Here is a 26,440-nt window from a genome sequence, read left to right on the forward strand (position 1 = left end):
TAGGATGTTCCCTTCTATCAGGAACCCCGGAGCTACCTGGCCTTCTCCCTGGCGCGCCCTTTCCCAGGCATACTCTAAGGTAGGGTCCGTGGCCTGCTCCCTATGAAATTGGGGAAACTGCTCCCTCAATTCTTCCGGGGCCACCGGCAGGTAACTCTCCCTCTGTGCCCGCTGAAGAGCCTCCCTTCTACCCTGCTGCTCCTTTTTTTTCACGGCTTTCCTTTTTTTTTTTCGGCCCGGTTCGCCCAATACCTCCCCCTGAAAAGGAAAAACCCCCCCTATTGCTTCTGTCTCTTCGTCTACCTCGCGGTGAGCCTGGGCCCTGGTAGTGACCAACACTTTTCTCTCCCCCATACACTCTATAAATGATGGCCAATCCCTCCCTAAAATCATCTCATGCGGCAATCTGGGTAGAACGGCCATGGCCAGCTCTAGCTGTCCGGTGGGCCCCTGTAAGTTGACCCGCTGGAGTGCATAACTGGTCCTGGCCCCATGAATACATTGGATAGACACCCCTCCATCATAGGTCTCCCTGCCCGGGGCCCTCCTCTTTCTTATCTGTTGCCACAGCCTCCGGGAGATCATGGATTGGTCGGCCCCAGAGTCTAACATGGCGGTGATGGGTACTCCCTCCACCTTAACTTGAGTTAGGTACCTGGGCCTAACTCCTTTTTCTACCTGAGAGATCCACCCCTCCCGCCACTGGCAATCCTTTTTGAAATGGCCTACCTTACCACACTTAAAACACCCCTTGCTCCCAAAAGGAATAGCCTTTCTACTCGGGCCGGCGTCTAACTCGGTCTTTTTACTCCCTGCGGGGGTCTCCGGCTTAATTAGGGAAACTTTCGGGCCCCCTTTTTCTAACGCCCGAGTCCTGCCTCCCTCCCGCTCTGGTCCCCCCCACTGCTGGGCTTCCAGGTAACATTCCAAACCCGATGTCACCCCCTCTACCGTCTTACATCCCCTCTTTATTAATTCGGCCCTAATTTCGTCGGGCAGACCCTGGAGGAATTGCTCCACTACTAATTCTTGCAGTACCTCGTGCAGGTTGTGTCGCTCGGGCTCCAACCAGTTTTTCACTAAATCCATTAGCTTATTTGCTACCGCTTTAGGGGGGTTCCCCTTTTCCCATTTGGTGGCTCTAAACTTACGTCTGTAAGCTTGTGTACTGAGTCCATATCTGTCCTTGATAGCTTCTTTCAACCTTCCATAGTTGGCAGCCTCTTCTGGAGACAAATCCCTAAAGGCTGCCAAAGCCTCCCCAGATAGAGAAGGCACCAATCTCATGGCCCACTGCTCTTGTGGCCACCCAGCCGCCCCAGCCACCCTCTCAAATGCTGCAAAAAAATCGTCCACATTATCCTGCTCGGACAACTTCCCCCAGTTAAGTGAATTCATGGAGACATGTCCTACCGCACCACTTCCTCCGGGCCCGTGTCCATTTGCTCCGGTTTCCCCCTCACGGGGAACCTTAGCCCCTCTCTGGAAAAAGTCTTGTAGCATGTTGAGTACTGGTTGCTGCTGATCCCGGGCCGCCATCAGAGAGTCCTCTACTATCTTGGCCGTCAGCTCCTGCTGTTTTTGGAACTGGAGAGTCATCCACCCGAAGATCTCCTTGGGATCCATCACGGCACTGGCACTGCCACCTGGGGGAGGGACAAAACAACAGAGAACCACCTCCAAGTGCAATTACCTCACTTAAGTTGGACTCTTTCTCTGATCCCTCTAACACCTCCCCCCCCCTCCCCCAGTTAGGCCCGCTTACCGGAACCCAAGATGGGTCTGCGCCTTTCTCAGCGTTGGCCCTCTCGTGGGGCTTCTCGTCCAGTCGGGTCACGGCCTCCTCTAGCGACAGGTCCTGCAGCAAGATCCCACTTCTGACACCACTTGTAAACAAGGCTCCTACTGGCTAAATCCGTGAAGCCTCCTCACCACCAGCACCGAGCTCTCTGTTTTCCTCTTTATGGGTTTCTTCTTCTTTCTTGGGCCTCTTTTTGGGATTGGCAACCCAACCCCCTTTTCTTCAACAGCTCCTCGGCTGTTTTAAACCCAGTCCAATTACAGCCAGGGTTCTCTCAGCACAGCTCAATAAAGTCAGGCTGTTTCTAACACAGTCCAATTACAGCCAGGCTTCTCTCAGCACAGTTCAATGGAGCTAGGCTGTTTCAAACACAGTCCAAGTACAGCCAGGCTTCTCTCAGCACAGCTCAATAAAGTCAGGCTGTTTCTAACACAGTCCAATTACAGCCAGTCTTCTCTCAGCACAGTTCAATGGAGCTAGGCTGTTTCAAACACAGTCCAAGTACAGCCAGGCTTCTCTCAGCACTGTTCAATAGAGCTAGGCTTTGCGCGGGCTCAAAGCCTTGGGTCCCACCCTCTAGGTCAGTCTCTATTCTCCTGACCTCCTCCCGCATTGACCCAGGCCTTTCCCCTATACCTCCAGTGCTGGCTGAGCCATAGCCAAGAGCTCCATGGGTTCGTCTAAGACCAGCTCAGCTTCCTCTTGCTCCATCCCCTCCGGTTCATTCTCTCCCTCTCCTTCAGTAGCCCAGTCCATTTTCTCCTCCCCCCACCCCTTTTCCAGCTGATTACACTTTTCTTCATTAACTCTGCTAGGCTGCTTTTCCTTCTCCTGCCACCGGTTCCACCACCTCCTCCACCAGGTGGGAGAATCAGCTTTTCCTTTTCCCTGGCGGCCCTCTTCTGGAGCTCCTTGGTTCTGCACCCTACTTCTCCTCCCCCGGAGCTCTCCTGTGGCCTTCTGGGAGTTGTAGTTTCCCATCTTTATGTCCCTTTTGGGCAAAACCTGAGCATCCCTAGGGTCTTCCCTCCTACCCTCCGGCTCTCTTTTCTCCGGTGGGTAGCTGGGGTCCCTCTTCCTTTCGGCATATTCCTTACAGTATGTTGACTCTACTGGTCCACTGCCCCAAAACAGGAAGTAAAGTTAGAGGGAGCAAGTGTGCACATCTTGGAGCCAACCGAAGAATACGTTAGTCAATCCTCAAAGACCCAAGTCAGGTTGGAGCACCCTTTCCACACCCAGAGCAAGGGCATTCCTCATAAATCAGCAACACCTGACCTTCAAACTGCAGAATCATAGCCAATGCACTTTCTCCTTCCTTTTGACCATCATGTAAAGGTAAAGGAACAATATCATAAAAAAGAAACAAACACAATGTGCAGAGTCATGGCAAAGGTGCTACCCTCCAATGCTATCTTGGAACCTCTCCCCAACCCCCACACGTATTTTCTATATTTCTAGGTAGTTGTAGAACTACTCTATAAATCTGCACGTATTGGAGCGGTCCAACTCCTTTATGAGGAGGGAAGGCTACAATCTAAGCAATGTTTGGGCACCCACCAAGCAGCAAACCCAGGGACGCTGACAGTCATATTAGCTTGCTGAGCTCGGTGGAGTAGGTGGTAGTGGCTGTTGATGGGCAGAGGCCTGAACTGGTTCCCAGTATAGCTGGGATTTTTTTCCTGCTCCATCAATACCTGACAAACTGGACCTATGGGGAGACAGTGGAGGCCTGACAGCAGCAACTTTGCCTGCAAGCCAACTCCTTGCTTCTCCAGTCACTGGCTTTTTTTTCCCCCTCACCCATCCCACCTTTCACCATTTTGGCCACTTTGAGTTGGAAGAATGGATAGCTGAAGGAATTGGTCTTAGTTACAGCATAACAAAATGGAGTGACCATGTCAAGGGCTTGCAGCAAGTAATGATTGGAGTCACATTGGGCAGGAACGACAAGAAAATAGCCTCCCTGTGCTGTCAGAGAATATGAGCAGTGGCAAGATAGAGTCAGTAGTGACTTTTGTTGCCAGGATGAGCAATTTAATTTGTGTAAGAAGGGTCCACTCCTCTTTCATAGTCTGAAGTGGCAATTCATGAACAAATTAATCTATGTGGCAATCAAAGAGCAGATTTCAGGAAAATGTCCGGAGCGAGACATACATGGCTGGTTATCCCATTGCACTGAGAGCGGTGGAAAGAGGTGGTTTCTACAGTCTACACTTCAGAGCAGGATGTTTCCATCATGAGAGGTAAACCATAGTACTTGTTACATGGGCAAGGCTTGGATAAGTTGTATATTAATTTTTTTAAATATAAAGACATGGGAGCTGTGGTGCCCCAGTCAAGTCGTGGCCAGTGCCCTTTTAATTAATATGCTGTTAAGGTTGCCATTTTTGTTAAATAACTTTGTGTAATTAATAAACACTGTGGCCATGAAGCATCCATTAGCAATTATCTCTTCAACAGATATGTCTGCCTAGATATTGGAGGGAATGGATCCAGGTGGGGTGAGATTATATTGGGTGATGTTTGTTTATTATTGGATTTTGCTCCCACCCTTTTCAGTAGTAGCCCAGGGTGAGCCACATTCAGGTACACTAGGTATTTCCCTGTCCCTGGAGGACTCGCAATCTAATTTTGTAACTGAGGCTGTGGAGTAAGTGACTTGCTCAACATCACAAGGAGCAGCAGTAGAATTTGAACCGGGGATCCCTGGATATCAATCCAGTATTCTAATCACTAGGTTACTCCTCTACTCTTTAGCCAGGGTTCTCCCTGCACCTGATTCCCTTAACTACTGTCTTTGGGCTTAGTTAACATTTACTTGAATTTTAGTCCATCCTAGTTTTGTTTTAAGATACAACTTATTAAGGTAGACCTGGGGAAAGCCACCGCTTATTGCTGGAGTTGATAGCATGGAATCTTGCTGCTACTTGGGATTCTGCCAGGTACTTGTGACCTGACTTGGCCACTGTTGGAAGCAAGGTACTGGGTTTGGTGGACTTTTGGTCTGATTCATTATAGCAGTTCTTATTTCTTAAAAGAGATGTGATCTGAGTAAAAGGATTTCATATGAAGTGGCTTCTAGGATGCTGGAAGGTTTTTTGTTTGTTTGTTTGTTTTTTTCCAGTGCACTAGTAAGGAAAAACAATTCTTTGGTGTACATGGGATACAAAGAACATTTAATCTCTAGCTATTTATGGTTCCTCAGACTAATTGTTGAGTGCATTCATTAGACTCTGGATTATGTGCCAGGGGTGGGCTAAGGATTTCCCAGGTAAAGGAAGGGAAAAGGAGTGTTTTTAATTTTCCATTGAAAGGAATGTTTCCTTTTCCCATGGAAGCCAAGGTTAAATCAGGGATAACTTGTTATTCCTTACTTAAAATTATTTTGTTGTGTGAAGGTATGTTAGATTTGTTCCTTTTTGTTGGCAAGCTGCTGTAGGAATCTTACATATTACGATAAACCCTCATGGCAAACGTTCTCGGTTGTTTTGGAAGTGCTTTAAAGCCTCGTAGTTTGACTGTGGCTCCAGTCTGCAGTTTAAGCTGTAACAGAAGAGTATCCTGTCATCTAAAATAGATTACAGCATCTTAATAAAATGTTTTAATTTATCATTTTTTTTCCTGTTTTGTTTTTTTTGGCACATATTTTAAGTTCAAAAGAATGTGTTATCGTTTTGGCACCTTGTGTCCAAACGTACCTATCAGTAGATTGCTAGAACATGTTTCAACATTGTGACCAGGGAAATACTGTGAAAAATAAAATCTGTTCCTCTCTGCAAAGAAGCAAGGACTCCAACACACCCAAAATTAAAGAGGGGCTGGAAAATACATGCTTTTGATTTAATAATATTTGCTATGTATTGAAAGGTTAATTCAGCAGAACACCAAAGCATGGCAAGAGAAGTTATAGAAAGGCTGAAACTGGGCTGCATTGTTTTTCTTTTCCAATGAGTTGCCTTGTGTCAGTAACATAATAATGTAAAAGATAGTGGCTGATGAAGATCAATCGGCTCATGCAGTCTACCCTATCCTCTTTGGTTCTCTGTCACTTTGGGGCCCCTTTACTAAGGTGTGCAAAGCTGTTAACATATCAATTTCTGCATTCTGCTAATGCACCAGCACACCAACTGTTAGTGCAATGTCAGGCTAGCGCTTACAAATTTGTGCGTTAACTACAAGGTTGTCATAGGAGGCTGGAAGTAGGAGAATGGGTGGCATGGTATACTACAGTTACCTCATGGTACTTACCGTGTACTGTCACCTTTGCTGATAGCGCAGTTTCACTTTCAGTAGGAGGTGCTAAGTGACTTTGCAATAATGGAGACAAAGTTTATGCGCATTAATGAACTTTTAAGTTCAGTAATTGCTGAGGATATACTGGAGATGCCCCCCCCCCCCAACAGTTAGCACACAGCCTTTGCAATTTGCATGCTTTAATTTTTGCTGTTAAGGTACATTAAGTGCAAAACCTAGCGTGTTTTAGTAAAAAACCCCTGTTGCATAGATGACTATTAAAGCCCCATACTTAAATCAACATCAGCTCCCTTTTGTGTCTTTGACCCAGTCTCTCAATCCCATTCTGCCAGTTGCTTTATATAATGTACCTGTTCTAAGCATGTTTAAATTCTTTTACAGTGTTGGCCTTCATCACTTTTGCTAGTAAGCCATTGTAGGCCTGTTGTCTTTGAGTTTTGGTTCGTGTACATTACTACTACTACTACTTAACATTTCTAAAGGGCTACTAGGGTTACGCAGCGCAGTACAGTTTAACAAAGAAGGACAGCCCCTGCTCAAAGGAGCTTACAATCTAAAGGACAACATGTGCAGTCAGCTTACAATCTAATGTACAACAAGTGCAGACAGTCAAATTGGGGCAGTCTGGATTTCCTGGATAGAGGTGAAATGGTTAGGTGCCGAAGGTGACATTGAAGAGATGGGCTTTGAGCAAGGATTTAAAGATGGGCAGGGAGGGGGCTTGGCGTATGGGCTCAGGAAGTTTGTTCCAAGCATAGGGAGAGGCAAGGCAGAAAGGGCGGAGCCTGGAGTTGGCGATGGTGGAGAAGGGAACAGAGAGGAGGGATTAGTCCTGTGAGTGGAGGTTTCGGGTAGGAGCGTACGGGGAGATAAGGGTAGAGAGGTAGTGAGGGGCTGCAGATTGAGTGCATTTGTAGGTTAGTAGGAGAAGCTTGAACTGTATGCGGTACCTGATCGGAAGCCAATGAAGTGACTTGAGGAGAGGGGTGATATGAGCATATCTGTCTAGGCGGAAGATAAGACATGCAGCAGAGTTCTGAATGGATTGAAGGGGGGATAGATGGCTAAGGGGGAGGCCAGTGAGGAGTAGGTTGCAATAGTCAAGGTGAGAGGTAATGAGAGAGTGGACGAGAGTTCGGGTGGTGTTCTCAGAGAGGAAAGGGCGAATTTTGCTGATGTTATAGAGAAAGAAGCGACAGGTCTTGGTTATCTGCTGGATATGCGTGGAGAAGGGAGAGGGAGGAGTCGAAGATGACTCCGAGGTTGCGGGCAGATGAGACGGGGAGGATGAGGGTGTCATCGACTGAGATAGAGAGTGGAGGGAGAGGAGAGGTAGGTTTGGGTGGAAAGACAATAAGCTCTGTCTTGGACATGTACATTCCATACTTAATCCAATACCCAGGGCTCTCTCGTTTGTATTTGCCACCAAACTCTACATTAATCCCCAAACTCCCAGAGCTAGAGAGATTATTTTCCAAAACTTCCAACTACCTCTTGCTTGTTTGTGTTAGGGTTATAACTAGGCCTCAGCCTTCTTATGCTTATGAGATCTCATAGTGATGCTTCTTTAAACACAGTTACTAGAATATCACATGATTTGCAAATCAATGGCATCTCCAATTTCAATGGGTTTGGAATGCGATTTAAGAAAACTTCAAACCTGTACCCTAGCGCCAAATCTTACAGTTCTTTTTGATGTACAAAGAGTAATATCATACTGTACTATGAAGGCCATACTGTACTGTGAAATAACATATCTGATTTTGGTTAGATTTTATTTGAAAAAGAGGTGTGTAATTGAGTGGCCCGGATACACCGACCTAGAAAAGATGACTAAATTCTAATTCTAGTTTTTACAGAGAAATTGCTGTATGATTCTCAAGCCTTTCTCCACATCTCTTGTCTAACTGGGAACAATTAGATTTATTTATATACAGATTTAATTATATGATGATCTATAAATTGTATAATCAAATACGTTTTTGAGAAGTAAAAAGACACATTGTTTGTTCTTATGTAAAACTTTATGCATGGTGTGAGCTTTGGAAAAGTGCTGCATGACCAACCAACCCAAGAGCGTGGTGATTTTATTTAGGCTTCCACTGATGTTACATTTATCGGGGATATTAGAATACAGGTGAGGAAGAGAGCTAAAAGTGACTTGGATAAGGAGTGGTATCCTACAGGTGGTCAAGCTTCAGTGGCTGACAGCTGGGATATGTCCTCAGCAGTGTGGACAGGAATAACCTGGCAGACTGGAGGGTTCAATTAGTCTTTCCTCTAGGGCCATCGCAGTAGATGTGCAGAAGGTGCTGCTACACAGGACTTAAGGAAAACAGGGGCAAAATATTTCTCCCCATCTATTGTCTTCCCTTTGGTGGTTGTGGTGCAGAGGGTGGGGTAGTGGTGCTAGGGTGTATGTTGCACAACACGTAATTTTAGCTTGGAAGGCTCCTGCTTTCTTTCATCATCATATTACTATATTCATTAAAGTTGCCTCTGTTTAAAAGTACCAAATGCCTCCTTAAAAACTGCTTAATTAAGTCAAAAGTCCTCCTCAAAATAGTATACAATAAAATACTGGTAGAATAATATGCAGTAACAATATTAAGTGCATAGTTAAGCCAACAAAACAATACACAAAACTTAAAAACACCATCCCAAACCCAGATAGAACTGGCTTTGTAACTGACCCTGCTCGTAACATAAAGAAGCCTTGTTCTCCTCAAGTTAATCCAGTTTGGGATTTGGTGTCTTGGATGAGTGTTTTAGTAATAGATCCTTTTCAGGAGTTGGGGGGTGGGGGGAGGTAATCTATGTCTCCCTCATGTCTATTAAGAAAGAGCGCCACTGCAGTTTTAACTGGGAAGATATTTATTCTTTCTGTTATAAAAACACTGATGAATTTGCTTCATAAGTCAGTAAGTGCTCATCTACTCTATAGCTTTGTTCTTGCTGAAAAGTCTGTTTCACTTGGTCTTTTTCAGAAACTTCTAGAGCTGAACAACCTTCATTCCCTCATGTCCGTGGTGTCAGCACTGCAGAGCGCACCCATTTTCAGGCTGACAAAAACTTGGGCTGTAAGCTGATTTCTCTTTTATTCCATTATTTATGTGTGTGCCTACCTGCTCCTTAAATACAGTTTCAAATCACAGCAGACCTTGTGGCTTCCCAACGTTAAGTTCATGATTTACATGAGCCAAGAGGGGTTCTAATTCTGCTTTTGCTGCATACTTTATGGAGCATGTAATGGTCAGTGTCTTTGTTTCAAGGCCAACAGGAATATAAACTTGCTGTAGAAGTGAAAGCCAGATTTATTAGGCAGTCCAATGCAAATATATCTGAATGCATTAAAAACAAAGCTTTGAGCTGTAAATTTAAACGATTGCCTTATGTACTCAAGACTGCAGTGCTGAATTGTAAAAGGCAATGATATCACTGTACAAATCAAACCAGGAATCCAAATAGATATCTGTTTCTATTGTGCATATACAGACTGATTGGCGAGAGACATTTTTAGCCGCGTTTCGTAATAGAGGAAACACACTTGTTAGCATTGTTCCATCTGTCCATTCGTGAATCTGTCTGCATGCTTATTAGTTGTGTGCCATGGGAAATTGACTAATTTGTGCTGCATGACTGGAAAGGGATTATATAAAGTGTTTTTTCTTGTGTATTTGACCACATATTCACACAAAAAACCTTTTAATAAAATACAAACTGACATAAATGTACATGTCGAGAGAGTGTGTACTTTGCCTGTATGTATGGGCAGTTCACAAGTTTGTGCATTGATTATAAAATAGTTTAATCAATGTATATACTTGTGAACTTTACGCACCAACGTATACATGTGCTCTTAAGCAGTGTAAATGTCTACATATTTGTTCACGATACAATTTCTGCCACATATGTTAGTATTTTATAAAAATACAGGTGCCTACTTGGTGGCTTAACCCTAAGCACCTTAGTTCAAGGTTAGTTTTATTTGATTATCTGGCTAAAGTAAAGCCATCAAAGTGGATTACATTTAATAAAGTCATTAGAAACAAAGAACTCCATATCTACAGGATAGTAAGAGTAAAATGGATAGAAAACGAAGACAGGACAAGTATACTGCCATCTATAGACTCCTAGGGCAATGAAGTCCCCAAAGTACAGAACTCCGGGAAAGTAGAGGACAACACACAGCTCCAAACATGAAGGGAGAACAGATGGTCTTTATTTCAAAGCACCAATAAATATAGACTGGACACGGGTTCGTGTTTCAGCGGAGACACAGCCTGCATCGGGGGGGGGGGGGGGGGTCTAATAAAATTGCTCTCTAGAACCCTTTAAAAAAATCGGCGTCACATTGGCCACCTGTACTATGGACGATTTTAACAACAGGTTACATATTACTAACAGAAAATGATAAAGGGGGTGGGACGACTTCCCTATGAGGAAAGGCTATAGTGGCTAGGGCTCTTCAGCTTGAAGATGAGACGGCTGAGGCAAGATATGGTAACGGTCTATAAAATACTGAGTAGAATGGAATGGATAGACGTGAATAGCCTGTTTACTTTTTCCAAAAATACTAGGACTAGGGGGCATGCAATGAAAGTACTAAGTAGTAAATTTAAAACAAACCTGATAAAAATTTCTTTAATTTAAACTCTGGAATTTGTTGCCAGAGAATGTGGTTAAAAGCAGTTAGCTTAGCAGGCTTTTAAAAAAAGGTTTGGATAATTTCCTAAAAAATAAGTTCATAAACCATTATTAAGATGGACTTGGGAAAATTCACTGCTTATTTCTAGGATAACAAGCAGCATAAAATCTGTTTTACACTTTTGGGATCTTGCCAGATACTTGTGACCTGGATTGGCCACTGTTGGAAACAGGATACTGGTCTTCTTGGACCTTCGGTCTGTCCCAGTATGGCAGTACTTATATTTTTAAGTTATGTTCTTATCCACTGCTTGCTCAAGCCCCACAGGCTTTCCTTTGCCATGACCCACCAGAGAGGAAACAGGAAGTGACGTCAGCAAGGGCAGGATGCAAAGAGGGAAGTCTGTGGTGCCGGCACAAGGCAGCAGATATGTGTCACTACTGCCATTGGCAAAGGTGCTGAGGAAGAGCAGGGAGGGGGGATGTTGCTGAGCTGCGGGGGTAAGGTGGGCAAATGCAGGATCGAGGAGAGAGAGAGGGGAGCGAATTGCTGAACTGTTTTTGGGTAGTGTTACCATACACCCTCTTTTAAGAGGACATGCCCTCCTTTCGGATTTCTTCAGATATGTTCTCTAGGTTTTTTTAATTTTTAAGAAAACATCCTCTTTTTCTTTTATGTGCCTATGACCAACACATCCATATAATGAGAGAAACCATCTGTGGCCTATTAGTCAGTCTGGACACATGGGGGGTGCTAAAGAGAGAAAAAGGAATTGCTGATCTCCTCTCTATTTCCCTGCTGGTTGACTTTGTCAAAGGAATTTTGTCTTTAAGCATATGTCATGCAAAGACTTTCACATGTATCTCAGAAGTCAGCCAACGTAGTTGAGGGATATCTACTCTACTGGTAAGAGTGCTTGGGTCTGACTCAAATCCGGAAGATTTTGGAAAGTAGATTGTCTACTTCTGTACTGTAAGTTAGTCACTGTTAGATGTGTGTTTATTAATTAAAAGCCATTTACTTATTTGCTGTGATTAAATATTTCTTTATCAAAGGTAGCAACTATTTTCATTTTTTTTGTGTGTCCCTTTTTTTGTCTCCACAAATATAGTAACCCTAGTTTTGGGGCTAGAAAGGGTGGGTCTGAGCCAAGAACGGGTGGACCTGTGCCCACCTAGGCCTACCCGTAGCTATGCCATAAGTACATAAGTATTGCCATACTGGGAAAGACCAAAGGTCCATCAAGCCCAGCATCCTGTTTCCAACATTGGCCAATCCAGGTCACAAATACCTGACAAGATCCCCCAAAAGTACAAAACATTTTATACTGCTTATCCCAGAAATAGTGGATTTTCCACAACTCCATTTAATAATGGTCTATGGACTTTTCCTTTAGGAAGCCGTCCAAACCTTCTTTAAACTCCGCTAAGCTAACCACCTTTACCACATTCTCTGGCAACGAATTCCAGAGTTTAATTACATGTTGAGTGAAGAAACATTTTCTCCAATTCGTTTTAAATTTACTACATTGTAGCTTCATCGCATGTCCCCTAGTATTTTTGGAAAGCGTAAACAGATGCTTCACATCTACCCGTTCAATTCCACTCATTATTTTATAGACCTCTATTATATTTCCCCTCTGCCTCCTTTTCTCCAAGCTGAAGAACCCTAGACACTTTAGCCTTTCCTCATAGGGAAGTCGTCCCATCCCCTTTATCATTTTCATCGCCCTTCTCTGCACCTTTTCTAATTCCACTATATCTTTTTTTGAGATGAGGTGACCAGAATTGAACACAATATTCGAGGTGCGGCGGTCGCACCATGGAGCGCTGCAAAGGCATTATAACATCCTCATTTTTGTTTTCCATTTCTTTCCTAATAATACCTAACATTCTATTTGCTTTCTTAGCCGCAGCTGCACACTGAGGAGAAGGTTTCAACATATCATCAACGATGACACCTAGATCCCTTTCTTGGTCTGTGACTCCTAATGTGGAACCTTGCATGACGTAGCTATAATTTGGGTTCCTTTTTCCCACATGCATCACTTGGCACTTGCTCACATTAAACATCATCTGCCATTTCATTTTCTATTTGTCATATTTGCTGTATATGCAGAGTCTGATTTCTTGAGTTTCCAATTCAGTTTTTTTGCCTTCATATCTCTGTGATTGATGTGCGGTCCCTTGTTTCATATTTGCTGAGGGTCTGTCTGTATTTCGTGCTTTTGACCAAGGTGTAATATTCTGCTAGCTTGTAGTTTCTGTGTAGAAATCTGTAGCACGCCCATTCTTTCTTTATTTTTTTTCACTAGGTGGTATATTACACAAGGTCTAGGGCCTGGTGTAATATTTATAGTGCTGCCTCTTCATGGATAAGTTTGTTCCTCTTTGAGTCTTGGGAGTTAATGCTGTTATGGTATCTGAGTGTGATTTTGCACGAGTTTATGCACAGTATTTTGCAATAGAGGGATTGTGTGATGGCCTTATTTTTATTTATTTGTTGTATTTGTATCCCACATTTTCCCACCTATTTGCAGGCTCAGTGTGGCTTACAGTATACCGTTTTGGCATTCACCATTCCAGATTAGAAGATGACAGTTAGTATTACTTAGAGAACATGTATGATATAATAAAATTAAGCAAACATAAGAAGAAAACAGTTCCAAATATAGGTAAAGTGGAGACGTGTTACATTTACAATTATTGAACATTGTGGTATGCCTTATTGAGGTAGGTCTTCAGAAATTTATGAAAGTTAGTTAGTTCGTAAATAGTTTTTAGGTTAAGCAGCAATGCGTTCCATAACTGCGTACTCAGGTAAGAAAAGCTTGACGCATGCAGCAAGGCACTTTCACTTTCTGTATCCATTTGGATACAGAAAGTGAAAGTGCCTTGTTGCTTTGTAGCTTTTACTATATGAGACGTGGGGTAAGGAATAATATATTGTAGAGGAATATATTCGAGTTATTTCCCAGGTTTTCCACATCATCACTGTGACCCCTGACACAGGTGCTAGTCACCAAAACACGGCCCGTGTCGGGTCTTTTTGTCAAGGCTCATTCATTAAAGAACTGTGTTCCATTTTTAAAGGCCCGTGGTGCTGTTTTTTTGTTTGGACTTTAGTTTGTACTTCGTTCCCTCTCTTTTGTTATATCCAAGTCTACCAGGTCTAACATGTAGGCTGGGGCATCTCCTTGAATGATTTTATGAACTAGAGTGCATAATTTGAACGCAATATGTTTTTTGAGTGGAAGCCAGTGTAGCTTTTCTCTTAGAGGTTTTGCACTTTCATATTTTGTTTTTCCAAATATGAGTCTGGCTGCAGTGTTCTGGGCAGTTTGAAGTTTCTTGATGAATTGCTCTTTACAACCAGCGTAGAGTGCATTACAGTAATCTAGGTGACTCAGCACCATTGACTGTACCAGGTTGCAAAAGATGGTCCTTGGGAAGAAAGGTCTTACTCTTTTAAGTTTCCACATTGAGTGGAACATCTTCTTGGTTGTATTTTTCACATGATTTTCAAGTGTAAGATTTCGATCAATGGTAACTCCAAAAATTTTCAGGGTGTCTGAAACGGGAAGGGACAAGTTTGGTGTGTTTATGGTGGTGAATTTGCTCTTGTTATGTTGTGAAGTGAGTATAAGACATTGTGTTTTTTTCTGCATTAAGTTTCAGCTGAAATGCATCTGCCCATGAATGCATGATATGGAAGCTTTGGTTGATGTCGTTGGTGATTTCCTTTAAATCATGTTTGAATGGGATGTAGATCGTTACGTCATCTGCGTATATGTATGGATTGAGATTTTGGTTGGATAATAACTTGGCCAAGGGTGTCATCATTAGGTTGAAGAGGGTCGGCGAGAGGGGAGATCTTTGAGGGACTCCACATTCAGGTACCCATGGGGCTGATGTAGTCGAGTTAGATATCACTTGGTATGATCTTGTGGTCAGGCAGCCTTTAAACCAATTTAGAACGTTACCTCCAACTCCGAAATATTCTAGGATGTGTAGTAATATTCCATGGCCAACCATGTCGAACGCGCTGGACATGTCAAATTGTAGGAGAAGTATGTTGTTACCAGTTGCAATAGCTTGTTTAAACTTAGTCAGGAGAGTAACTAGTACTGTTTCGGTGCTGTGATTAGGCCGAAAACCTGATTGGGAGTCGTGAAGTATTGAAAATTTATTTAAGTAGTTGGCGAGCTGTTTGGTCATCATCGCTTCCGTTAGTTTGGTTATCAGAGGAATAGATGCTACTGGGCGATAGTTGGTTAAGTCACTTGTACTTTTCTTTGCGTCTTTTCTGAGATTATATCACAACAGTAATATAATTTTAGTTTGTTATAATATCAGATGGGGTTTTAGAACATGTTGCAGGATCTGATTTGTATTGAGGTGTTTGTCTTATAGCAGACTTTTGTCTGATCAGGTTTAAATTATAAGATACTGTTTCTCTAGGGGTCTTTAAATACAGTTGAATTGTTTCCATAGATGTGTATATAGTTTTAGTACATGCTTGAAATAAGTGTTTAAAATATAAAACATTTTATGATACAGAAATCCATTTGTAGGTTCACGTGAAGCATTAATTGTCAATGAAAGTTCTTCCTCAGGCTTCAGTCCCTTCTTCACCACTATGTCAAATCTATACCCCAAAAGCACCAGGGGGAAAATCTCATTCTTTGGGATGGACTACCCTTGGTATCTCTACGTTCTGGTCCAGCATCTTTCCTCCCCTCCCTTCTGCTCCAGCAGCTTCCTTCCTCCCTCCTCAAGTAAAATAAATAAATAAATAGGCAAGCAAGCAGTATTGGTACAGAGCTGCTGTCCAGGCTGCACAGCTGATGGCTCTGCCAGTCCTGCCTCTTCTGATATTTACTTCCTGTTTGTAAGGTGTAGAACGGGCAGAATCAGCAGCAGTGTGACCTAGACAGTGGCTCCATGCCTTTATGTTGCAATTGTTTCAGCGGGAAGCAGCTTGGCTGGCAGGGGGCTAAGGAAGATGCACAAATGGCCCTGGGGGGGGGGGGCATCTATAAAAGTTTCCTCAGGGCCCAATAAGTGGTTAAAGAGGCTCTGACCTCGTCGTAAGGTTGTTGAAATAGCATCAGCTTTTCTTATTTTTGTGCTGTTTTCCAAACCCAAATATATTGACATTTGATAAACCAAGGGTTGCAGAAGAGGTGAGAGCATGTCGAGCAGATGAAAGACCGAGTTGTTACTCAGATAAAAAGGACATGCAAATTAAAGAATGAAGACCGTACATTAGGGTCATGGTACATCCTGAAAATTAAGAAGGCAATTTTCAAACTGCCTGCACAGAGCACAATGTCCATTTTACCTGTGGACTGCACACCAATTTTAAAAATACGAAATTTTTCTTTGCAAATGACCTAAGAAAAACTCCCTGCACAACTTTGCACCTATGTCATGGGTGCTTTTTCCAGGTAAAACTCTGCATGTACATTTAGTATGTGGATGGCTGCATGACCATCCACAGCCCTGCTCCCTGAAAAGCTTTCCCTCACTGCAAGTAAGATTTCCCATATAGTGACACTACCAGTGTAATTTTACCATAGGTTGGGCAGTTTCCAAAGACATTTCTATGTACGATGTGCTGTAAAGTTGAAATTGTAAATTTTTTTCCATGTTTACATTTTTATTAGCAAATGTACTTTTCACTCCTGGGACATTTCAGGATTTTCAAACAAAAGTATGTACACAGGTGTTTTCACTTTGAAAAGAACCCCAGGAAAAGTACCCTTTAATATATTTTATCCCTAAAAAAGTATCTGTATGCAAAACTCTGTCCCCCCCCCCCCCAAAAAAAAAAAAATTCAAAAACATTTAACCGGCCTGGAACGGCACCAATGTAACAGGCCACATTAATCCCCTGCCCAGTCTATACCCGGGGTTAAAGTAGCCTAGGCCAGAGTATACCCCAGGGGATAAACTGGCCTAAAGGCCAGACTATATCCCCCTAGGCCAGAATATACCCCGGAGTTTACTCTGGCCTAGGCCAGAATATACCCCTCCAGGGCAGAATAGAATATACCCCTCCAAGGCAGAATACACCAGAATATACCCCCCCCGGGGTTTACTCTGGCCTAGGCCAGAATATACCCCGGAGTTTACTCTGGCCTAGGCCAGAATATACCCCTCCAGGGCAGAATAGAATATACCCCTCCAGGGCAGAATACACCAGATTATACCCCCTTCCCCCCAGGGTTTACTCTGGCCTAGGCCAGAATATACCCCTCCAGGGCAGAATAGAATATACCCCTCCAGGGCAGAATATACCAGAATATACCCCCCCCCCCGGGGTTTACTCTGGCCTAGGCCAGAATATACCCCTCCAGGGCAGAATAGAATATACCCCTCCAGGGCAGAATACACCAGATTATACCCCCTTCCCCCCAGGGTTTACTCTGGCCTAGGCCAGAATATACCCCTCCAGGGCAGAATAGAATATACCCCTCCAGGGCAGAATATACCAGAATATACCCCCCCCCCCCCCCCCGGGGTTTACTCTGGCCTAGGCCAGAATATACCCCTTCAGGGCAGAATAGAATATACCCCTCCAGGGCAGAATACACTATCTATGCCCAGGGGGATAAAGTAGCCTAGGCCAGAATATACCCCCCCAGGGAAGAATATACCCATTTTTGCCTTGGGATATATCGTGCCCTAGGGGGTACAGCCTAGGCCAATTTATACCTAGTAACATAATGTTTAATTAATTTGACTGTTCATAATATAATAAAAGTCATAACGTCCTAAAACTTCATATTCTAAGACTAGGAGCTCCTCACTTTAATATAAATGTTCAAAGTTAAACACTGATAACAACATCAAAATGATCATGCTTGTTTTCAAGATAAAGTGCGTGTTCTGTTGTTGACTGCAGATTGAAACTTGCGGGATAGGTCAACCAATCCATGGAGTCACCAACTTTTGTGTGGATGACAATGTCACAACTCAGCAGATTTGCTGTGGCCATGATCTCTGCATCAGTTGCCCATACTCCATCACAGGAGATGCCAGAGATGTTCACATATTCATTCACCTTTTGGTTCAAGTAGTCCTGTAGTTTTCTTCTCAAGTCATTTTTCATGTGGTGGATGACTTTCTTTCTGAGCAGGGAGTGGTTGTCCTCTGTTCCTGTCTGAAAGTAGCTGATGGCCCGGAAGTAGCAGTTGCCATCACCTTTGGTTTTATATGTATGCCGTAGTTGTACAAGGTCCCTTGTGCATCCACAATACACAACCTTACCAAATGTAAGGCCAAGAGTTGTGCTAAGATACTTTCTTTCTGAACTTGGTAGTGGGTTGAAAGTCTTGGTTTGCTTATGTTTCTGTGCAGCAGAGTCACTGAGACAATCATCAGAGGACTGAGGTGGTGGAGTAGTCTCTTCATCCTGGTAAATCTCAAGGTTGCTGGCATTATAGGTGTTCTTCAGTATCTTGCCAGTCTTTATTGTTCTTAAGTTTTACTCGTCCCTTGGTCAAGGATTCCACAACAAAGTAGGGTCCAATCCAGCGTGGTTCCATCTTTGAACCCATGCGATGAATACATTGCTTATTCTTGATGAAAACGATGGTTCCAGCAGTGATTTCTTTTTGGCTGTTGTGTCGATGGTCAAAGGCACGCTTCTGGTGTTCCTGGGCAGAGTGAATGGTACTGACAGTTGAGCAGAGCTTTTTATGAATGGTTGTCAGTGTATTTAGCACATCAGGGTTGGCATCATCTGAAAGGGGCATGGTGTCCATAGTGTCATATTCTGAGGGATTGAGGTCCATAGGAAGCTTGGCCTTCCGTTCATACATGACCTCAAATGGAGTGCACTTGGTTGAGGCATGCACAGATGTGTGATAGGCAAACAAAGCACCAGGAATGAACTGATCCCAGTTGTTTTTCTTGTTCATTGACAAGCTTACTGAGAGATTCCTTGAGTGTTCGATTGTCACGTTCCCACTGGCCATTTGTTTGTGGGTGGTAGGCAGATGAAATGCTGTGATCTGTTTGAAAATGCTCCATCAGGTTGTCGATGAGTTCACAAACTCTCGTCCCTGGTCACTTATGACAGTGTCCATACAGCCAAGGCGGCAAATAACGGAGTACAAAAAATTTGATACTGACTTGGCACTCTTATCTGGAACAGCTGTAGCTTCAGTCCACTTTGAGAAATGATCAGTGGCAGCAACAATATATTTGTTGCCATTCGATGTTCCTGAAGAGGACCCATCATATCAATCCCGACTAAGCTCCATACTTTTCCAGGCACTGGTATACTGTTGAGTGGTGGAGCCTCCTTGCTGATTTTGGGATTTGTAACAAAACATTTTTGACAGGCTTTGACATGTTGGTGAATGTCGTTCTTCATTCCCTTCCAGTAATAACGGACAGAGATTTTGGCTAATGTTTTATCTCTTCCAAAATGGCCACCAGAAATTGGGTTGTCATGACAGGCCTTAAGGATATTTGGCAGTTGTCTTTTAGTTAGAACCTCCTTTTCCCCATGGAAAAGAATCCCTCTGTCTGCTCGATATGGCTTAGCTGTTTGTCTGAACTGGGTCTTGGCATTTAGACGTTTCTCTGGAGGTAGATCGTAGATCCACAGGGGGTACTTTTGTTGTGCTGCAGTGTAGAATGTCAAAAGTTGGTTATACAGTTGGTCTTCCATGGTTGTCAACAATAGTAAAGTAAAGAGTTTGGTGTTAGAAGAAGTAGCTGTGTGTATGAGGATGATAAAAAGAGATCTGCACTTTTCAACCAATTAGAGACGGTGAGAAAACCAGGGAAGTGACAACAGAGGAAGCAGCTTCTCAACCAATCAGAGATAGGCTGAGAAAGTGTTAGAGGAAGCAACCAATCAGAGACAGGCTGAGAAAGTGTTAGAGGAAGCAGCACAGATGGTATATTCTGGCCTGGAGGGGTATATTCTGGCCTAGGCTACTTTTATTATATTATGAACAGTCAAATTTGTTGAACATTATGTTACAATTGCATTATATTGTTTTAGAGGGAGTATTAATTGGCCTAGCCCCCAATTTATATTCCCAAGGGTATAATCTGGCCTGAGGGGGTATAAAGTGGCCTAGGCCAGAGTATACCCCGGGGTTAAACTGGTCTAGGCTAAAATATACCCGGGGTATACTCTGGCCTAGGCCACTTTAACCCCAGGTATAGTCTGGGCGGGGGGTATACTCTGGCCTGTTACACCGGGCAGGTTAAATGGCACTTAACTAGCTATTCGGCGATGTTCAGTGGGGGAAGGCTGGTTATCCCCCACTGAATATTTCCAGTAAGCACCTAGGAGATAACTGGCTGTCCCCGAATATTCAATTCATGTCTGGTTATTATAAATAGCTGGTATATCTTTAACCGGCTATCTTCGAATATCGACTTAGCCAGTTCACTTTAATTTGGCTAAAAATACATAAGTACATAAGTAATGCCATACTTGGAAAAGACCAAGGGTCCATCGAGCCCAGCATCTTGTCCACGACAGCGGCCAATCCAGGCCAAGGGCACCTGGCAAGCTTCCCAAATGTACAAACATTCTATACATGTTATTCCTGGAATTTTGGATTTTTCCAAGTCCGTTTAGTAGCGGTTTATGGACTTGTCCTTTAGGAAACCGTCCAACCCCTTTTTAAACTCTGCTAAGCTAACCGCCTTCACCACATTTTCCGGCAATGAATTCCAGAGTTTAATTACACGTTGGGTGAAGAAAATTTTTCTCCGATTTGTTTTAAATTTACTACACTGTAGTTTAATCGCATGCCCCCTAGTCCTAGTATTTTTGGAAAGCGTGAACAGACGCTTCACATCCACCTGTTCCACTCCACTCATTATTTTATATACCTCTATCATGTCTCCCCTCAGCCATCTCTTCTCCAAGCTGAATAGCCCTATCCTCCTTAGTCTTTCTTCATAGGGAAGTCGTCCCATCCCCGCTATCATTTTAGTCGCCCTTCGCTGCACCTTTTCCAATTCTACTATATCTTTCTTGAGATGCGGCGACCAGAATTGAATACAATACTCAAGGTGCGGTCGCACCATGGAGCGATACAACGGCATTATAACATCCTCACACCTGTTTTCCATACCTTTCCTAATAATACCCAACATTCTATTCGCTTTCCTAGCCGCAGCAGCACACAGAGCAGAAGGTTTCAGTGTGTTATCGACGACGACACCCAGATCCCTTTCTTGGTCCGTAACTCCTAACGTGGAACCTTGCATGACGTAGCTATAATTCGGGTTCTTTTTTCCCACATGCATCACCTTGCACTTGCTCACATTAAACGTCATCTGCCATTTAGCCGCCCAGTCTCCTAGTCTCGTAAGGTCCTCTTGTAATTTTTCACAATCCTGTCGCGAGTTAACGACTTTGAATAACTTTGTGTCATCAGCAAATTTAATTACCTCACTAGTTACTCCCATCTCTAAATCATTTATAAATATATTAAAAAGCAGCGGTCCTAGCACAGACCCCTGAGGAACCCCACTAACTACCCTTCTCCATTGTGAATACTGCCCATTTAACCCCACTCTCTGTTTCCTATCCTTCAACCAGTTTTTAATCCACAATAGGACATTTCCTCCTATCCCATGACCCTCCAATTTCCTCTGTAGCTTTTCATGAGGTACCTTGTCAAACGCCTTTTGAAAATCCAGATACACAATATCAACCGGCTCCCCTTTGTCCACATGTTTGTTTACTCCTTCAAAGAATTGAAGTAAATTGGTCAGGCAAGATTTCCCCACACAAAAGCCGTGCTGACTCGGTCTCAGTAATCCATGTCCTCGGATGTGCTCTGTAATTTTGTTTTTAATAATAGCCTCTACCATTTTCCCCAGCACCGATGTCAGACTCACCGGTCTATAATTTCCCGGATCTCCCCTGGAGCCTTTTTAAAAAATGGGCGTTACATTGGCCACCCTCCAATCTTCCAGTACCACGCTCGATTTTAAGGATAAGTTGCATATCACTAGCAGTAGCTCCGCAAGCTCATTTTTCAGTTCTATTAGTACTCTAGGATGAATACCATCCGGTCCAGGAGATTTGCTACTCTTCAGTTTGCCGAACTGCCCCATTACGTCCTCCAGGTTTACCGTGAAGTCAGTAAGTTTCTCCGACTCGTCCGCTTGAAATACCATTTCCGACACCGGTATCCCACCCAAATCTTCCTCGGTGAAGACTGAAGCAAAGAATTCATTCAGTCTCTCCACTACGTCTTTGTCTTCCTTGATCGCCCCTTTTACCCCTCGGTCATCCAGCGGCCCAACCGATTCTTTTGCTGGGTTCCTGCTTTTAATATACGGAAAAAAAATTTTACTATGTTTTTTTTGCCTCTAATGCTATCTTTTTTTCGTTATCCCTCTTTGCCTTCTTTATCTGCGCCTTACATTTGCTTTGACACTCCTTATGCTGCTTCTTGTTATTTTCAGACGGTTCCTTCTTCCATTTTCTGAAGGCGTTTCTTTTAGCCCTAATAGCTTCCTTCACCTCACTTTTCAACCAGGCCGGCTGTCTTTTGGAGTTCCGTCTTTCTTTTCTAATTCGCGGAATATGTATGGCCTGGGCCTCCAGGATGGTATTTTTGAACAGCGTCCACGCCTGTTGTACAGTTTTTACTCTCTCAGTTGCCCCCCTAAGTTTTTTTTTTTTACCGTTCTTCTCATTTTATCATAGTCTCCTTTTTTAAAGTTAAACGCTAACGTATTTGACTTTCTGTGTACAGTTACTTCAAGGTCGATATCAAAACTGATCATATTATGGTCACTGTTATCAAGCGGCCCCAGTACCATAACGTCCCTCACCAGATCATGCGCTCCACTAAGGACCAAGTCTAGAATTTTTCCTTCTCTCGTCGGCTCCTGCACCAGTTGCTCCATAAAGCTGTCCTTGATTTCATCAAGGAATTGTATCTCTGTAGCGTGTCCCGATGTTACATTTACCCAGTCTATATTTGGATAATTGAAATCACCCATTATTATCACATTGCCCATTTTGTTCGCGTCTCTGATTTCTTTTATCATTTCTGTGTCTACCTGCTCATCCTGGCGAGGCGGACGGTAGTACACTCCTATCACCGTTTTTTTCCCTTTTATACATGGAATTTCAACCCACAATGATTCAAAGGTGTGACCTGTGTCCCGCTGAATCTGTAATCTATCTGAGTCAAGGCTCTCGTTAATATACAATGCTACCCCTCCACCAGTCCGGTCCACCCTATCACTACGATATATTCTGTACCCCGGTATGACAGTGTCCCACTGGTTATCCTCCTTCCACCAGGTCTCAGTAATGCCTATTATATCCAATTTTTCATTTAGTGCAATATATTCCAACTCTCCCATCTTATTTCTTAGACTCCTAGCATTTGCATATAGACATTTCAGAGTATGTTGTTTGTTCTTATTTGCATGATGCTTAGTACCTGACACTATTGATTTGACATCTTTTGTCTGATCTTTAGTTTTATTTAAGGGCACCTGGTCTACTACGGTCTGTTGTGCAACCTCACTATCCAGAAACCCTATCTTCCCTGTTTGTGAGGTATCTTTGCAAGATAAACTGGATATTCAATGCTGGTCACCGGAAACATCCCGGGATTGAATATTTGGGCTGACCGCTGACTGCGGGAGTTAACCGAGCTCCCTCCCATGGTCTGAATATTGGTCCCTGTGTGCTTAGTTCCAAAGTCTGCTCTGAGATATTGCTCTCCACAGCAGGTAAACTTTCACCTGTGTAAAGGGCAGGTGCTTTTTTTTTTTTTATAAAAGCCCAATGCTTTACCCAAAGAAATGGGCTTTTATTAAAAAAAAAATGCCTGCCCTTTTGGAAAAAGAACTTATATTCTGCATTTCTACAACTAAAATTAACAATCCTTTTAATTGAATGTTGGCCGCAGGATGGAGTTTGTGCAGGGTGTTGTATTTTGTCATTAGTATCTTGCCTTGGGCCCAGTTAACGTATGCAGTGATGAAAGACCATATTGGAAGAGAGAAAATGGTTCAAGGATATGAATATAGGTTGTATGTCACATTTTACCAGATTTATTACACCGTTTTTTGGTTTTATTTACTTGGCAGTTCTGTCAAATAGGAGCTGAGAGCTAAGATCTGGTGCCATGAGTCATTTCATCTACCTGGAGATTTTTCCAATACTCATATGCCTTGACTGTGGCCACTAGGTGTTACCTTTAAACAATACCCATGATTCCCTCTCCCTCCAAGCACTGTGAATGCCTCTGCAGCACCCCCAGCCCCAGTTGCCCTGAGGAATGGAAGGTTCAATCCAAGGATCAAATCAAAGACATGCTGCATGAAAAATCATTTGGCTAAACACTGTGAGAGGGAAGTATTTTTGGTCTGTGTGAAAATGCCCAGCCTATTTCACCTGTATCACTGAGCCAACCCCCTCTCCAGCAGACGTTTTCTCATATGAAGTGGTCTACACACCTGAGACTCATGAGCTTCCATTGACTCCATGTTGCTATAACTAATTACATTTTCTCCATGTGCCTCAGTTAATAACAGTGTTGGCTCCACTCTGGAAACTTACTATGCCAGTTGGAGAGCATAACTATCAGCCAGATCAAAAATGGCTGTTCCCGATGCTTTAAATTCTCAACGCATCCTATTTGTTTAAAACATGGAATAAAAAAGCTTTCAAATATTTTTATTGTAGAAAATCTTAGACCTCTGGAAATTATAATTCATCAAAAGTCGAAAATGCGCCTGCTGTAAGGGCCTGAAAGCTTATGTAAGCAAACGAATGCAGTAGGTAGATCCTGGGATCCCAATATGGATGAATCTAAATGTAACCTCTGTTTGCTCAGTGATCATCAGGCAGGTTACTTTTCGCAAAGCTTTTTTGTAGGTGGATTAGGGCCAGGACCAGCTTGAGCTGGGAGGCTGATGGCACAATAATTCACTTACTCAGTGATCTCCTTTCATCCAATAAATCAGTCCAGGTCAGAAGTTTTAGTTCTGAACCAAAGAGATTTTGTAGATAAAAAAACATGGGACAATTCTCAGCAACTATATATAGGCAGAGGTAGAAAGGAAAATTAGTTCTAATCACTTGAAGTTTGTAGTAGGTGTCCTTGAGAACACTGTATTGATGGTCTTACTCTCTCTGGGAGCGCTTTCCCCAGAGGGAAACTTCTCTGTAAGTCTCTTATCAGGCCTTTCAGGGCTTTCTGAGTCTTTCGTCACATAGTCCTTATTAGATAGTTTTTTTCTCTAATGAGCACTCACTGGGGTTTTTGTCCTTGTAGGTCTTTAGGGGCTCTCCTTTGCTCTACTGTTCCTTCATGCTTGCTCTTTCAGCAGTTGTCTGTCTTTCTTCTTAGAAAGACATGGTGGTGATCAGGTTCTCCATTTCAGGTATCACCTGTGGCTAGTGCAGCAACTTACTAAGCTCTGTTACTGCTCTCTACTCCTCCTCTCCAAGCACAGTGGTTGTGTTAGCCAGAGACCCTCCTCTTAGTTGTAGTCTGATGGCTGGGGAAACTGGAGCCAAAGACCAGGGATTCAAACTGGTCTGGGTTTTTATACCAGCAGAGTTTTCCCTCCAAGAGATGTCCCCTCCTACCATTGTCAGTTGCTGGTAGAAGAACCAACCCCTTGTTCCTGTAAACTGTTTGGGTTTTTATGCATATAATGTGTACAGCGCTGCACATTTCTAGTAGGTCTCTGAAATTCCATAAGAGAACAGAATCCTATAGTCTCTACATAAACTTTTTATTGTTTGAATGTAGCAAATAAGGGAGATATGCTGTCATTTTAAAACAACATAGAAACAACAGTGAAATCTGTTATTTCGCTTTGTCATTTTTGATCCAAAAAGAGATTTAAAAAAATGAACAAAATATCATTTTATCCTGATCTAAAAAGAAACGAAGAAAACCCTACAAGCCAAAACAAAACCCCAAACAGAAAACAAAGCAAAAAATTAAACATAAAGATGCTCATTTTCAATGCACATTGACTAACAAAGTTATATAGTAATCTGTGTAACTTTGTAAGTCTATGTGCTTTGAAAATGACCCTCAGTGTATTTTCCATATGCACCCCTCGTAACAAGGAATGTGATTTTGATGAAATGACAGTTTGTTTTGCTACTTTGTTGTGTGAGAAGGTCATTACTGAAACTCAACCCAGAAGACTTACTGTCTATACAAATCCCCTGACAAATGGACTTTGGCATAAGAGAAAACTGTGAAATGTAGCCTCAAATGAGATAATATTGTGGTTTCCCTGCTAACTGAACCCTCCTCCTCCCATGTGGAGAAGCTGGTGTACCACAATGTCCTGAGCATCCCAGCAAGCCAAAATAATGGATCGAGATGTAAGGAAGAGCTTGCCTCAGTAGAGGAACTAAAAGTAAGCTTTGACATGATCCTTTTCCAGATGCACATAGTTTTTGTTCGTGTTTTAATATTGTTTTTATTTAATGAATATGTTTGTATCAAAAACACATGCAGGAAATAGAAATGTTAACACAGGCATGTAAATGCATGCCTAGAAATTTTCTGAGCCATTATGATCATCTTAAAAAAAAAAAAAGACACTGATGCTCATTTTTATGTTTAAACATTTTTATTAAATTTTAACAGCGTATACAATAATAACACAGTCTGCTATATATATGTTACTAACAAAACACCTTGCAGATTAACAGCACATAACTAGTCAGTAACAAAACTGTTTTAC

At 42.8% G+C, this 26,440-nt stretch overlaps 1 protein-coding gene across 3 annotated transcripts in view; it reads left to right on the top strand.

Annotated features, from left to right (window-relative positions):
* Positions 1-26,440, top strand: part of RALGPS1 (Ral GEF with PH domain and SH3 binding motif 1) — a 777,507-nt gene that overhangs the window by 305,721 nt on the left and 445,346 nt on the right. For all 3 annotated transcript variants that reach the window (XM_030207496.1, XM_030207498.1, XM_030207497.1), the window contains exon 8: positions 9,046-9,138. In XM_030207496.1, coding sequence (XP_030063356.1) covers positions 9,046-9,138 — 93 coding nt within the window. The remainder of the gene's footprint in view (positions 1-9,045; positions 9,139-26,440) is intronic.

This window comes from Microcaecilia unicolor, chromosome 6, assembly GCF_901765095.1.
Source record: "Microcaecilia unicolor chromosome 6, aMicUni1.1, whole genome shotgun sequence".
Taxonomy (NCBI): Eukaryota; Metazoa; Chordata; class Amphibia; order Gymnophiona; family Siphonopidae; genus Microcaecilia; species Microcaecilia unicolor.